General features: G+C 38.4%; 1 protein-coding gene across 2 annotated transcripts in view; it reads left to right on the plus strand.

Annotated features, from left to right (window-relative positions):
- The window catches only part of ibtk (inhibitor of Bruton agammaglobulinemia tyrosine kinase), a 51,497-nt gene that overhangs the window by 18,849 nt on the left and 17,664 nt on the right, over nt 1-14,984 (plus strand). For both annotated transcript variants that reach the window (XM_077206673.1, XM_077206681.1), the window contains 12 exons: nt 217-334; nt 602-782; nt 1,084-1,207; nt 3,229-3,406; nt 3,482-3,632; nt 6,027-6,641; nt 7,754-7,840; nt 7,930-8,012; nt 9,255-9,292; nt 9,373-9,469; nt 9,560-9,661; nt 10,409-10,526. In XM_077206673.1, coding sequence (XP_077062788.1) covers nt 217-334; nt 602-782; nt 1,084-1,207; nt 3,229-3,406; nt 3,482-3,632; nt 6,027-6,641; nt 7,754-7,840; nt 7,930-8,012; nt 9,255-9,292; nt 9,373-9,469; nt 9,560-9,661; nt 10,409-10,526 — 1,892 coding nt within the window. The remainder of the gene's footprint in view (nt 1-216; nt 335-601; nt 783-1,083; nt 1,208-3,228; nt 3,407-3,481; nt 3,633-6,026; nt 6,642-7,753; nt 7,841-7,929; nt 8,013-9,254; nt 9,293-9,372; nt 9,470-9,559; nt 9,662-10,408; nt 10,527-14,984) is intronic.

Below are 14,984 nucleotides of genomic sequence, written 5' to 3' on the forward strand. Positions count from 1 at the left end.
CTTTCTTGAAATTTATTTTTATTATTATTCATAGTGTACTCCACTCATTATATAAATTGTACATTTTAAACAAAAAAAAGTTACATAGTGTACCTTTAGTAAGATTGTTGTGAATCCAAACCCTTGTTTTATGTATGATGCACTGTATCACAAATGTAATAAATTCTAGGTAATTCCATTAATTAATTTTTTTAAGTTATTTTCTATTGACCACAGGTCACATCTAAGTCCCTGAAAGGGAGGTCCGTGATTGGTGTTGCAGCCGGCCGGTTCCACACTGTTCTTTGGACCCGAGATGCGGTTTATACCTTAGGATTAAATGGTGGCCAACTTGGTAAGAGGCTCAAGTACCCAGATCTGTTTATCACAGAAAACAATCAGGGCTGCGTTTCTCAAAAGCATTGTGAGATAAGTTGATCGTAGAGGCCATTGGTGGCAATCTGCTTACGATGTTTTTGGAAAACGCATCCCAGATTGTTTATCTGATCTAAAATCTCTCAGGTGTACAGCAAATCCTCTGCGTGCAAATTCATCAGAGCATCTGCTTCATTTGCCTCTTCCCATATGAAAAGTTGTGGTCCTACCATTGTGATACATTCAGGTTACCTGCTGGAGCCCAACGGAGAGAAGTGCGTGACTGTTCCTCGACAGGTGTCCGCTCTGCACCACAAGGATTTGACCATCACTATGGCGGCAGCGAGCAATGGGGCCACTGTGTGTGTGACCGAAAAGGGAGATGTGTACCTCCTGGCAGATTATCAGTGCAAGAAACTGGCCTCCAAGTGAGTGGAGTTCAGAGACCAGAGATTGACAATTATGTTGTCTTAGCGATCCAGATTTTGTACCGTTTTTAGAGCTTGAAATGTATTTCAATATTGAATTTTATATCAAATATATAGTTTGCAAAAGCACTTAACACAAGCTAGGTTTCCATCCACGTATTTTTATGCAAATTTTGAGGTGCTACATAAAAATGATACAGATGGAAATGGTGCTTTGTTTGGAAATGTTATGCAATATTCCTATTACAATTCAAAGTTCAGTAGGATGGAAGTCCAACACTGTCCTTGTGTTGTTCTTCAGACAGATGAACCTGAAAAAAGTGCTAGTGAGCGGTGGTAGTTTGGATCATCGAATTGATTCTCAGCTTCTGCATGATGGTGGAGGAGAGAAGCTGGTGATTCTGGCTCTAGATGAAACTGGAAGGGTGAGTGATATATACGACACTGTACTGCACTTCCATATGCACACAGGGTAAAAATATTACTCAATAATTTCTTGTATTACTAAGTTTAAGATGAGATTGTGTTAAAACTTCGGGTATTGGGTTAAAGCCTAAATAAAAACTGTTCTGATGTGTTATTATCATACAAAAATTCCTGCCTAAAAATGCTCTTGAGGGAGTTGTCACAGTGCCTGTTATGATTATTTGTTATTTTACTGAAGGAGAGAATCAATCATTCAAGACTCGATGAAGATGCTGTTTGTATTCTCTGGGGAACAACAAAAATGCTGATGTAAACACACTGTCAGTCTGAAAAAGTCTCACTCTCAATACTGCTACTAATAGCAAAATTTCTAGATTTCTTCTGTTGCTTTAAAGCTTGTTTCTATTTTTGTTTTTTTGTTGTTGTTGAGAGTACTTCACTTAATCAGAATTTTGCAAATGGAAATTTCTTGATGTCCAATATTTGGAAAAAATGTATCTGATCTGGAAGAAGAATAGAGATGTTTGTGGTCTGCATAACAGTGACAGCTAATGCTCTGTTTCCTAAAATTATCACCAAAAGTGCAAGAACAACAAAGGTCCTAAGACCAAGCCTTGTGGCACACCATATTTTGCAATAGGTCAGGCAGATTTTCATTTACACAAATCGGTGGCAACAGTTAGACAGGTAAGACATTAACCAAGCTAGTGTAAAATAATTTTTTGATCTATAGTATCAAAATCAGCACTTTGTTCCAAGGTACTAGAATCAGATGACATAAGTTTGTCTCTCTGTCAATTTCTTTGTAAAATGCTGTGAGTAATACTTGCCTACTAGAATGGTTGTTGAACCACTAAACCATTCCAGCTACTTATTAAGCGTCCAAATGTACAAATCCCCCCCCCTCATAATGTCTGCTTAACCAAGATGTTCAGTCTTGTGGGCCAGTACGTGCCTGATAAGACTATCAGCTGCACCAGGCCAGTTAGTGGAATGGGATCCAAGTTTTTAGCATGTTTAATTAATTTTGCACCAGTTTTCTTATCTATATATTTTGATTAACAAAAAATTCTGTAATAAAAGCTTAATCTTATGCCGCTAGTTGGTTTGCCTAGCATGTATGCCTAATTGTCTGGTTATATGCAAGAATTTTATGCTTTTATATCTTTACAGCTTGTCAGTTTATTTAATGGTGTATCCCTCTAATCATGTGGCTTGTTTCTTTGAGGAGAGATGCATTACTACTTTTCTGAGTAGACTTAAGATTATGTAGGGCTCTTTGATTTCCGTGATGCTGAAGACATGGACTGAATCGCATACTCCAGTCATAAAAAAATGACTAGAATGTCATGGAATTTGGCAAATTTTGGAGGAATAAATAAAAAGTAGGACGGTACACTTAATCAAATTGCGATATGGAGTGGTGCAGGGGTTCCCAATTCCAGTCCTTGTGCGTCCCCGTTCTGCACAGTTTGTAAGCAGAGATTGTCTTATTGGGAGATGAGAGGGTCTGTGGCTCTTACCATTGGAAAAAGTGTAATGGCTAACTAGTGAGGCGGCTCAGTCTATCATATAATGGCAGTGAAGTCAGTGTTATGACAGTCAGTTACAGTTTACGTTACACACAGTTTCCTGTGGATTAGTGCATTCGTCTTGTGAATAAATGTCCCAGAAAACCTTTTTGATTATTAAAATTTTATTAAACCATTAAAACGGGGAATTGTTTTTAATGGAAAATGTAATGATTGAACTTTTTTACGAAATTGTTGTTAAAACTGTATGTTTTATAATTTCAGTTAATTATATATGGTTTTTGATTATGGGGGGAATCCAGGAAAATGAAAATGGAAAAACTGATTTTGAGAAAGTAAAACTGATTTCATAAGGCCCTAGATATTTTCTTGGAAATTCATTCAGTAAGACACCTTTCAACCACTTTATCAATCACTTTAACAACTATTTAGCTGGTATTGTAATCATTCTATTAATCTTCACAGTTTATTCTCGGATGTTCTTGCAGGTGTTTTGCTGGCGCTCCACGGGCACGTCAGTGAGGCAGTGTCGCTGGGCTTATGGACGACAGGTCTTCATGACAGACATCGCCCTGAGCAAGAACAGCATGATGTTTGTTACTCAGGATGGAGAGGGCTTCAGTGGACAGTGGCTGGGACAGTACAAGAAAGCTGTAGACAAAAAAGGTACTAGGACCATCAGTTTAACTAAACCTGTTATAAATAAAACAGAACGTAACTAGATATGCTCTGTTGTGTCAGATAACACGGAGGTGTCCGGCCACTCAGACGGAGGAGTTGTTTATGAACGAATCCGTCTGGAGAAGCTTCATTACGTCCACAGAGCCGTCAGCATCACCATGGATTCCAACGGACGAAACTTCGGAGTATTGCAAGCCGATCCCAAAACCAGGTGCAGATAATTATGACTAAGGTCACAGATGTGTATGGCTAAAGACATGTTTGGAATTTTTGAGTTTTTTGATGTCACTAAATGGTTCCAGCTCCTTCTGATCATCAAAGTTGTTTATCGTATAAAGGTAAACAAAATGTCTTTAAAACCAAATGTACACTTTTTCAAGACAAACACCACCAGAAGTATAAACATTACACCAGTATCAGCCATGTTACCAATAGGCCGATAAATCTTTACCTAAACACTGTATGGTTTTATTGGACACACACTTTCACGGCCTTGTATCAGAGAGGCCTGAGAGGCATTCTCTCCTCCCTTTTAAAAGTCGATAAACCTGTTTATTATGTTATCTTAACTATGTAGTAATTCTATGGTTAGTTAAAGGTAGGGTAGGCAATTTCTTTTTCATAAACTCTTTTTGTGGTTGAAACTGATTGAAACGCATCCTGATAGCAATCAAATAACACAAGTGTTCTACATATTTAAAAAAATGCCAGAGGTGGAAAGTAACTAATTACAAATACTTTCATTATCGTACTTGAGTAAAAAAATTTTTTTTTTTTTTTTTTCTTGAGTATAATTAAATTGTGGTACTTTTACTTGAGTTGAATAAAAATAAAGTATTCAACTTCGCTACATTTATTTTTCCCAAAAGTGCACAAGTACTTTGACAAAGGTGCCTACGGAGCAACTGGGCGATTTTATTATTTGATGGGCACTTTTCAAACTACATCGGTGGAGCCCTGCTCTTCAGCCAATAACAGACAGGTCTGATGTGGGTGCAAAAACAATCAAAACTTCCAGGCGGGGCGGCGTTCAAACTGCACTTCGACATTCAATCACTGGCGCTCGCATTTTGAATGTGTATCACTAACATTTCAACATTTTAGTGAATGTAAGTGAGCTATGCTCATTATTGAAATTATCAGAGCTCTGAGCAGTTTGAATAAATAGAAATTCGGCTCGTACAAGGATGCAGTTATTGCATGGACAAATCAAGAACGATTGCATGCACAGTTTGCACACAGTTCAGTTTAATGGTTAAGCTTGACCTTTTTAACAATGCAAATAAACTAAATGTGCAAGACACACTTTGCATGGAGCTGAAATAACCTCAACATTAGCAACAACAGTGAAATTAGATCGCATGATTTATCCGTCAATTAGATGCACATGAAAGTGTAGTTAGTTACTATAGCAACAGTGCACTCCCGGCACATTTTTCGGTAGAAAGAAAAAAGGAGCGTTTTTTTTTTTTGTCAGTCATGTTTGAAATAACTTCTGTGGTCCCATATTGCTTCTTAACACAGGGTGAGACAGAAAATATATTATTTTATAAAATTCTATAATGTGAAACTGGTACCCGAGATAGCTTGAAGAGCACTGACTAACATAGATATAACATTTAAATATGATATTGCTATATTTGCATGTTATTCATGGTAAAGAGACATTTTGACTGATGAAACATGAAGGTAATAAACGCATGATTGCTATCTAAGGGATTTCGTTAAATACTTCTATGAATCTCACTTGTGGATGTTCTGCACGAGGGTGCCAGTATGAATGAAACAGAAATTACATGAGAATGTTTAGCTCTCCATATTGCTAGCATGGCCTCATTTGGGGTAAAAATAGAAAAATAATACCAAAATACTTTGTAACGTTGAGTAGTTTTTCAGCAAACCCCTTTGCAATGACTCAAATAAGAGTAAATAAATAGAGTTGAGTGTAAAGTGGTGCAGTAAACGCTGTACAAAAAAAAAACAGTATTTATGTCTACACCCGTGTAAGAATGCAATCTCTCAAGAACCATTAATGGAACCGAATTTTATGAAAATCATTCAGATCCTGTATTTTGTTCTGAACCGATCCCAATCTTAATCATGTCTTGTTATACATTTCACCTAGGGCTGCACGAGTCGGGGGGAAAAAATGTAATTACAATTTTTCTAATAATTTTTTTTAATTGCAATTTTTAAATGCGATTTAACAATAGTAATTATAAAGTGTAAAAATTACTGAATAAAATAAAAACAAAATAAGAAAGATTGTGATTTCACGGTGAAATGAAGAAAAATAATATTATAATTTAGTTTACATTACAAATGTAAATTTGCAATACTAATATTTATCTTAATTTCTCCAATTTGAAACATTAAACCATCATTTTGATGGAAAACCGCAGGGAGTCCTGCAGATGGCGGCGGATCATGATCTGCTGACGTGTAAATGAACATAGTGCCGCACTTCACTCTTAAACATGCTTATATTTATTTAATTAAATCACACTCTTTGTGATTTAATAACCGCACTGAGCCATAATGTGATATTTCCTTTATTTAGTTTGATCATGCAGCCCTTCATTCACTTTTCTTCTCCCTTCTTCAGCTTGTATGAAGTTCCCACCACTTCTGGGTCCACATTCTCCCAGCACTTCCAGCGCCTCCTGTCCGAAGCCGATGAGACCGACAGCATCCATGACGTGACCCTGCAGGCTGGAGACCGCACCTTTGCAGCGCACAAATACATTCTGTCCATGCGCTCAGACTTCTTCCGGAAATTTCTCCTCCCCGAGGGCTGCAAAGAGGGAGATGGAGAGGTGAAGAAAGGGGAAGATGCAGTGGGCTGTGACCTGCTGGTTCTGGAGAAGGTTCCTCCTGAGATGCTGGAGCACGCGCTTCACTTCATCTACACAGACTCCTGTGAGATGCTGGTGCATGGGACCCGGCCCATCATGCCCCGCTCCAACCCGAGCTCTGATCCCGAACCACAGCAGCAGCTCATCCACAGTCTCCAGGCTTTGGGTCTGGAGAACCGTTCTGCTCTGGAGGTGTACCGCTCTCTGCCTGCGAAGACTTGTGAGGACGCAGACAAGCCCAAGGGTAAAAGCACTAAGTCTGGGAAAAAAGCCAAGAACGGAAATATTGGTCAACCTGGACAAAACCCTGTGAAGATGCTGCAGGGAGTCGCCAAAAAACTGGGCTTGGGGAGTCTCTCCGCACGGTGAGACACTTTTTATAGCGTATTTTTAGCTTAAGTTCACCTACAATGTCAATCAAGGTGTCTTGCTCCAAAAAAAGTCAGTATTTGCTTTAACAAGGCAGATAGTCAGCCTATATGCAATCTATATGAAGGATTCATGCCATGCTGAATTATAAATTGGTCAAAACAAGGTATTGATGGTTAAGTGGAAGCATTTTTTTCACTGCTGCATATATATATATATTTATATATATATATATATATATATATATATAGGGCTGTCAACGTCAATGAATGCGATTAATTCAAAATTCTTAACGCATTAAAATAATTTAACGCAAAAACATTACTGAAGCATGGGATATTGAAACAGCCTACATAAAACAGGGTGGAGTATGATAACTGTTTGCCAAATTACCTTTGTCTCTGCTTTTAAATTAAGTGTAATCAAATTGGCTGTGTAAGTCATTTTAACTTAAATTATATTGAAACTGTCAGTAAAATCAAGTTGAGTTCCATATAACTTATTAAAGAAAGTTGTAGTTACTTAAATTATTTTTGAGTTAAAGATGTTGCCATGAATTACTGGTCATACAATTTTTTACAGTGCATGAAACAATACAAAGGCTCTTCCTGTTTCTATCAAGTTTGTCAGTATAAACATTTGATGAATACATGTTTAGAATTTTTTTAACCATACACATTGAGAAAATGTTTGTACTTACTCCTGCAATATGGTTAAAAACAGAGACAAAAGCATCATAATCAAGTTTCGGGTTTTAAAGTATCCACTTATTGATATTTGCTTCCATTTTCAAATTCAACTGCACAAACCACTATAACAAGTATTACAACCTTGTGTCGTAAAGATAACATTGTGGATAGGACCAATAGAAACTGACGAATCATATTTAACGTTTCATTTTGACAAGCGTATAATATGTACCGTTTTCACGCACATTCAGGATAATCTTTTGTTGATTTGTCATGTTTATGTATGTATATATATATATATATATATGTATATATGTATGTATATATGTATGTATATATATGTATAAATAAATGAGGGTTTTTTATTGGATATTGCTGTAGACATAAGTCATCAATAACTGTATTTTATGTTTGATTAGGCTTGACGGAGTGAAGTTTGAAAATGGGAAGATCAGTGTGGCGCAGAAGAAGACGGGCAACAAGCTACGACTCAACCAGAAAAAATGGTGTGTGTTGTTCCTTTGAGAAACATCAGTCGATGTTATACACTCTCTGATTGGCTGTGAATACAGATCTTCTCATTGTGTGTCCTCAGCTTGTATCTCTGTGATGTCACGCTGCGCTCTGAAGATGGGAAAGAGTTTCCCTGTCACAAATGCGTTTTGTGCGCTCGGCTGGGTGAGATCAAATGTTTTGTTTCACACTTGTGTCCACTGCCGTAGACTTTATTCAAAATGATTCAGATACCATATTAGATCTGACTCGAATGAAAATAAAGCTGTGAGTGTTGGAAGGTGAAGAAGTCTATTACATTGTGCACCTGATTACTAACCATTTAGCTTATGATCTGGAAAATCGTAAACTTAGCTCAGTATATGTCTGGCCTACACAGCCTCATTTTCATTTTTGTCAAATAAATACACTACCATTTAAAAGTTTGAAAATTAATACTTCAGGAAGGATGCATCAAATAATACTTGCTATTCATCAAAGAATCTTGAAAAGAATATCAGTTTCCACAAAAATATGAAGCAGCACAACTGTTTTCAACATCGATAATAATAATCAGAAACATTTCTCATTTTAGAAAAATATATGATCCTTCAGAAATCTTTCTGAGTAATAATGACAGGAATAAATAACATTTTTTAAATATTCACATAGAAAACTGTTACTTTAAATTGTAATATTTTACTTATTTATTAAATAAATGCAGCCTTGGTGAGCAGAAGAGACTTTATTTTAAAAACATTTTTTTTTAAAAACGTACCAATGCCACACTTTTGAATGGCAGTGAACCGGTATATCCGTTTACTCTGACTAAACTCAAGTGACATTTATATATAATTTCTGACTCGCAGTGATTTTATTCTTTCATGGACATTTACATTTACATTTATTCATTTAGCTGACGCTTTTATCCAAAGCGACTTACAATTGCTATATGTCAGAGGTCGCACGCCTCTGGAGCAACTAGGGGTTAAGTGTCTTCCTCAGGGACACATTGGTGTCTCACAGTGGATTCGAACCCGGGTCTCTCACACCAAAGGCATGTGTCTTATCCACTGCGCCATCACCACAACCATTTCACATTAAAAGTCTGTCATCATTAACACGGGTTTAATGACACCTGTGGAAGCAAAGAGAGGATAGTGGAGAGCTTTAAAAATGACTAAAAAACAGAAAACTACTTCGTAAATGTATATTTGAAATTTAAGTTCCTTGCTGAAGATCCTTAATTTTATGGTTGAAAGTCCCCTTCGCTTTCGTTCAGTAGCTTAGACAAAGTCGTACGAATTATACAAGTTTATACATGTTTTAAATGACACACGCGTAATTTTCTTATTGGGAATTCTGTCCTGTTCTTATTAGGAGTGTGGATGATCATATTTTAATATTGATGCACTATTTAATTTTCAGAGTATTTCAACAGTATGTTGGGCAGCCCCTGGATAGAGGTAGGATTGAACAACATGAAGCATGTTAGTCTCTCTGAACTGGAGCTGTTTTTTAAAGTCATCTCTTCTGCCCTCTTCAGGCCACCAGCTGCACTGCGCTGGAAATGCCCACCAGCTCTGATGTCCTGCAGGTTATTCTGGAGTACATCTACACAGACGAGTCTCCCACTGTCAGAGGTTTCAGCGCAGATGTTGTGCTTTTCTGTCATATACTGCCGTTTCTTCCTCTCTCCTGTGTAATCCATATCTCGTCCCTGTGTATCTCAGAGTCTGTGAACGTGGAGTTCGTGTGTAACGTGCTCGTGGTGGCTGATCAGCTGTTGATCACTCGGCTGAAGGAGATCTGCGAGGTCGCCATCACTGAGAACTGTAAGTCTCTCTTTCAGAGTTGGGGAAAGTTGTTCATGTTCAGATATTTTGTTGTAAATTTAAAAGTAATGCATTACTGTTTAAATTTATTTGGTTTCATATTTTTGTTACAATTTTATGATATTATTTGTTTGTTTTAATTTAATCTGTTAATTAAGAATTTGTTTTTGCATTTAATTGGGATACGTCATAAAGGAAATGGATTGAATACAATATGTTGGGTGATATGCGTGTGGGTCGGAGACGATTTTTAATCACTTCATGCGTTTTTTTAAAAGTTTTTTCTATTTGTATAATTTGTACCTCAATTTCAATCGATGTTTTGTTAATCAATTATCTGGATTTAAATAAATAAGAAGAAAACAAACAACGCTTGGTGGAATGAAGTGTGTAATCGGATTACTTTTTTCAAGTAACTAGTAAAGCATGAGAGTGGGCTTGTGTTAATAAAAAGTTCCATGACTAAAATACAAGACCGTAAATGGAGAGAAAACAAAGTTCTGTTAAAGTTTCGAGATGAAACAATAGCTTCCAGGAACGACTGCCCCTTTAATTGTGAATGGCATGGAAATGAACTATAACTATTAAGCTTTTATCTTTCACTTGACTTGATTTTTGTTATTATTAAATCGCATATAAGATACTGTACATAGTCTAAAATTCTTGCAGTGCAAAATAGACACAGAAATGAGTTGCTTTCGTCCGGTAAGCTTTTCTAGTGTAATCTGAGTGTTGTGTTGTGTGCAGTGACGCTGAAGAACGCAGCAGAGCTGCTGGAGTTCGCCACCGTGTTCAACGCTGATCAGCTCAAACTCTCCTGTCTGCAGTTCATCGTCCTCAACATGGCGGCACTGCTGGAGTCCAAGTAAGATCGAGAATCTTAAAGGTGCAGTGTGTGATTTTTTTCTTTTTTTTGCGGCATCTAGTGGTGAGGTTACGAATTGCAAGGCAAGGCAAGGCAAGTTTATTTATATAGCACATTTCATACACAATGGTAATTCAAAGTGCTTTACATAGAAGAAATTAAAATAATCAAAAGAAATCAGAATAATTAAAACAGTTTAGAATAAAAGATAAAATACAGAAATCAGAATAATTAAAACATAAAATAAAATACAGTGCAAACAGTCGGACGAACAGTGGCACAGTGCTCATTCAGTAAATGCACAGCTAAACAGATGTGTTTTGAGTCTGGATTTGAATGTGACTACTGTAGGAGCACATCTGATCTCTTCTGGAAGCTGGTTCCAGCTGCGGCTGGCATAGTAGCTAAAAGCAGACTCGCCATGCTTAGAGTGAACCCTTGGTATTTCTAGCCGATGTGATCCTAATGATCTGAGTGATCTGTTGGGTTTATATTCAGTGAGCATATCTGCAATGTATTGAGGTCCTAGGCCATTGAATGATTTATATACCTGTAATAATACTTTAAAATCAATCCTAAATGTAACTGGCAGCCAGTGTAAAGACCTGAGGACTGGTGTGATGTGTTCATATTTTCTGGTTCTGCTCAGAATCCTAGCAGCAGCGTTCTGTATGAGCTGCAACTGTCTTATGGTCTTTTTGGGAAGGCCAGTGAGAAGTCCATTACAATAATCCACCCTACTGGTGATGAAAGCATGCACAAGTTTTTCTAAGTCTTGACTGGAAACAAAGCATCTAATTCTTGCAATATTTTTCAGGTGATAATATGCTGATTTAGTTATTGCTTTGACATGACTACTGAAACTAAGGTCTGACTCTAGAGACACACCCAGATTCCTGACTTGATTTTTAGTTGTTTGACCCCTAGACTGAAGGTATGCGTTCACCTTGAGAACTTCATCTTTGTTTCCAAACGCAATGACTTCAGTTTTGTCTTTGTTTAACTGAAGAAAGTTTTGGCACATCCAATTGTTTACTTCATCAATGCATTGGCAAAGGGAGTCAATGGGGCTGTAATCGTTAGGCGATAGGGCTAAGTAGAGCTGTGTGTCGTCTGCATAGCTATGGTAAGCGATTTGGTTCTTTCTCATTATTTGGCTCATTGGGAGCATGTACAGGTTGAATAGGAGTGGCGCAAGAATTGAGCCTTGAGGGACTCCGCATGTCATGGATGTCCACTCAGACTTATGGTCTCCTATACTCACATAATAACCTCTGCCTCCTAAGTATGACCTGAACCATTTTAGGACTATCCCAGAAAGCCCGACCCAGTTTTCCAGCCTGTCAAGAAGTATTTTGTGATCGACAGTGTCAAATGCAGCACTGAGGTCGAGTAGTACCAGCACTGATAATTTGCCTGTATCAGTATTTAAGCGAATATCATTTATTATCTTTATGAGCGCGGTCTCTGTACTGTGGTGCGGTCGGAAACCAGATTGAAAATGGTCAAAGTATCCATTCGAGCTTAAGAATTTGTTCAGCTGATTGAAGACAACTTTTTCAATGATCTTGCCTATGAAAGGAAGATTTGAGATCGGTCTATAGTTGTTTAATATGGTCTTATCCAGATTGCTCTTTTTCAGGAGGGGCTTGACAACAGCAGTTTTCAGGGAGGTCGGAAAACTCCCAGAGAGAAGTGAGGCATTTACCACTTCTAGGAGATCTGCTTCTAAGCTGTGTAACACATTTTTGAAAAAAGATGTGGGAAGTGCATCAAGGGCGCAGGTTGATGTTTTTAGTTGCTGTACGGTTTCTTCCAAAATTTTGCCATCAATTTCTTCGAAATCAGACATAGTTGCTACTTTCTCGTGCTGTTGTTTGATCTGCCTGACCCCAGCGCAACTCAAGGATGAGCTGATCACCTTTCTGATATTATTGATTTTCTCAGAGAAGAAAGAAGCAAACTCACTGCACTTTCTCACTGAGAGCATTTCACTGGGAATCTGGCTTGGGGGGTTTGTCAGTCTCTCTACAGTAGCAAAAAGAGTGCGCGTGTTGTTTATATTGCTGTTTATAATATTCGAGAAAAAAGTCTGTCTAGCTTTGCTTAGTTCCTTATTGAAAGCATGGATGTTATCTTTGTAGATGTTATAATGGACTACAAGTTTTGTCTTCCGCCACATGCGCTCTGCTTTTCTGCATTGTCTTTTCATATTTTGCACTGCTGTTGAGTTTCTCCAAGGTGCTTTTTGTCTGCCACTCTTCTTCCTGACTTTCACAGGAGCAATATCATCAATTACACTCTTAACTTTTGAGTTAAAAGAATCAAGGAGAAAATCAACAGAGTCAGCAGATATGCTTGGTGTTAAAGATATAGCCTTCATAAATAGTACACTAGTATTCTCATTTAAGCATCTCTTCTTGACAGACACAGATCTAGCTTCAATGGCAGGAGAGATCAATATATCAAAGAAAATACAAAAATGATCAGACAGTGCTACATCCTTAATAACAATTGATGAAATGTTTAGACCCTTACTGATCAGTAAATCTAGAGTGTGTCCACGATTATGTGTGGCTCCATGTACATGCTGAGTCAGATCAAAAGTTTTTAAAACAGTTTTGATTTCTTTTGCCATATTGTTTTCTGCATTATCTATGTGAATGTTAAAATCTCCAGCAATGGCAAAGCAGTCAAACTCTGAGGAAATAGAACTTAACAGTTCTGTTAAGTTCTCAGCAAAAGCTGGAGAGTATTTTGGAGGCCTGTAAACAATGATAAGTAAAATGCGTGGAGCACCTTTTAACACAATACCCAGATATTCGAAAGACGGGTAATTCCCAAATGATATTTGCTTACATTGATAGACATCTTTATAAAGAGCAGCTAAACCTCCGCCTCTTCTGACAGCTCTGCAGACACTCATAAAAGTAAAGTTAGGAGGGGCTGTTTCATTGAGGACTGTTGCACTGCAACTTTCTTCTAGCCAAGTTTCATTTAGCAACATAAAATCCAGGTTGTATGTGGTTATTAAGTCATTGACTAAAAGTGATTTATTTTTAAGTGAGCGGATGTTTAAAAGTGCTAACTTAACAGTCTTACTTTTTGTCCCCACAGCAATCTTGGTATGTCGTGTAATAGGCACCAGATTAGATGGGTTTGCTGTACGGCTTTTGAAGGCCTTAGACTTTCTATCATGTAATTGAACAGCAATAGAAAAACATACAGGCACACTGGGTTCCCGCTTGTTCTGTAAACATTTGAGAAAGTTATTGTTATCATAGCGGGGACCCGACACATATCACTGAGAGCTGGTATCAGTTGTTTTTGGTTCACCTCGAGCCGCCGGAGAAGGGTGTGGGCCCTGGCGCTGTGGCAGAGGCCGAAGAGCTCTCACAGGGGGAGGGGGAGGGCGAGCTGGGCCCGTAGGCTTTGGTGGTTGTGGGGCCTGGCGTTTTTTGGTTGGTATCTGGGGGCTCGCAGCAAAAGAGTGGGATAGTCTAGTTCCAGCATGCACCAGTTGTTCCATTTTCTCTGAGAAGCACAGAAGTGGAGATGCTGGAGAGAGTGATAATGTTTCCAGTGAGAGTGATTTTTGCTCTGGTGTTATTGGAGGCTGTAATATGCTGTCCTGGTTTCCCTGGCTGTTTTCCAGAAAGTCGTCCTTGGGTGCTGTATATTGGAGCAGTGCTGGTATGTCACAGTCTGTCTGTGGTGAGCTCTGTGGGCAGGGCTCAGCTGAGATTGTGTCCGTGAGCAGAGGTTGTTGTGGCTGAGTGGTGTTATCACTGTCCTTGTGTGATGTGTCAACCGCATGTCCATTCAGGGGCTGAAGTGAAATCCTGTGGTCATTCATACTGTATCCAGGTGTGTGTGTGCCATTCAGGTTGAGTGGATTGGCACACATTGCAGAAGGATGACGGAGGGAGAAGTAGATATTGTCCTTTAGCACTCTTGAACCAAGTTTGTTTGGGTGGTGGCCATCCTGTTGAAACAGTTGCCTCTGACTCCAGAAAAGATTGAAGTTGTCAATAAAGTTCACTCCTTTTATATTGCAGGTTTTTTGCAGCCATGTATTAAGCCCAAGCAACCGTGAAAACCTGTTTGTTCCTCTTGCTGGGAGTGGTCCACTGATGAATGTTTGAACTTTCAGTCTTTTAAGTGTTTCAAAAAGTTCATTGAAATCCTTTTTAAGAAGTTCCGACTGCTCTTTATGAATATCATTCTTCCCCACATGAATGATCAGTCGATTTGCAGTCTTATGTTTCATCAGAATGTTCTGAAGTTCCCTGTTTACATCAGATGTTGTTGCTTGTGGAAGGCAGCACGTTGTTGTATCCCTGCTATTAATGTTTCTGATTACGGAGTCGCCCACTATCAGAGTCCTGGGCTCGGCTGCACTGTGAGCTGAGTGCCGCTGTCTGCTCGACCTTGAGCCCCAGTTAGCATCAGTGTTAG

The sequence above is a fragment of the Siphateles boraxobius genome, unplaced genomic scaffold, assembly GCF_051911475.1.
Source record: "Siphateles boraxobius isolate OS27281-9 unplaced genomic scaffold, OSU_SipBor_1 12, whole genome shotgun sequence".
Lineage (NCBI taxonomy): Eukaryota > Metazoa > Chordata > Actinopteri > Cypriniformes > Leuciscidae > Siphateles > Siphateles boraxobius.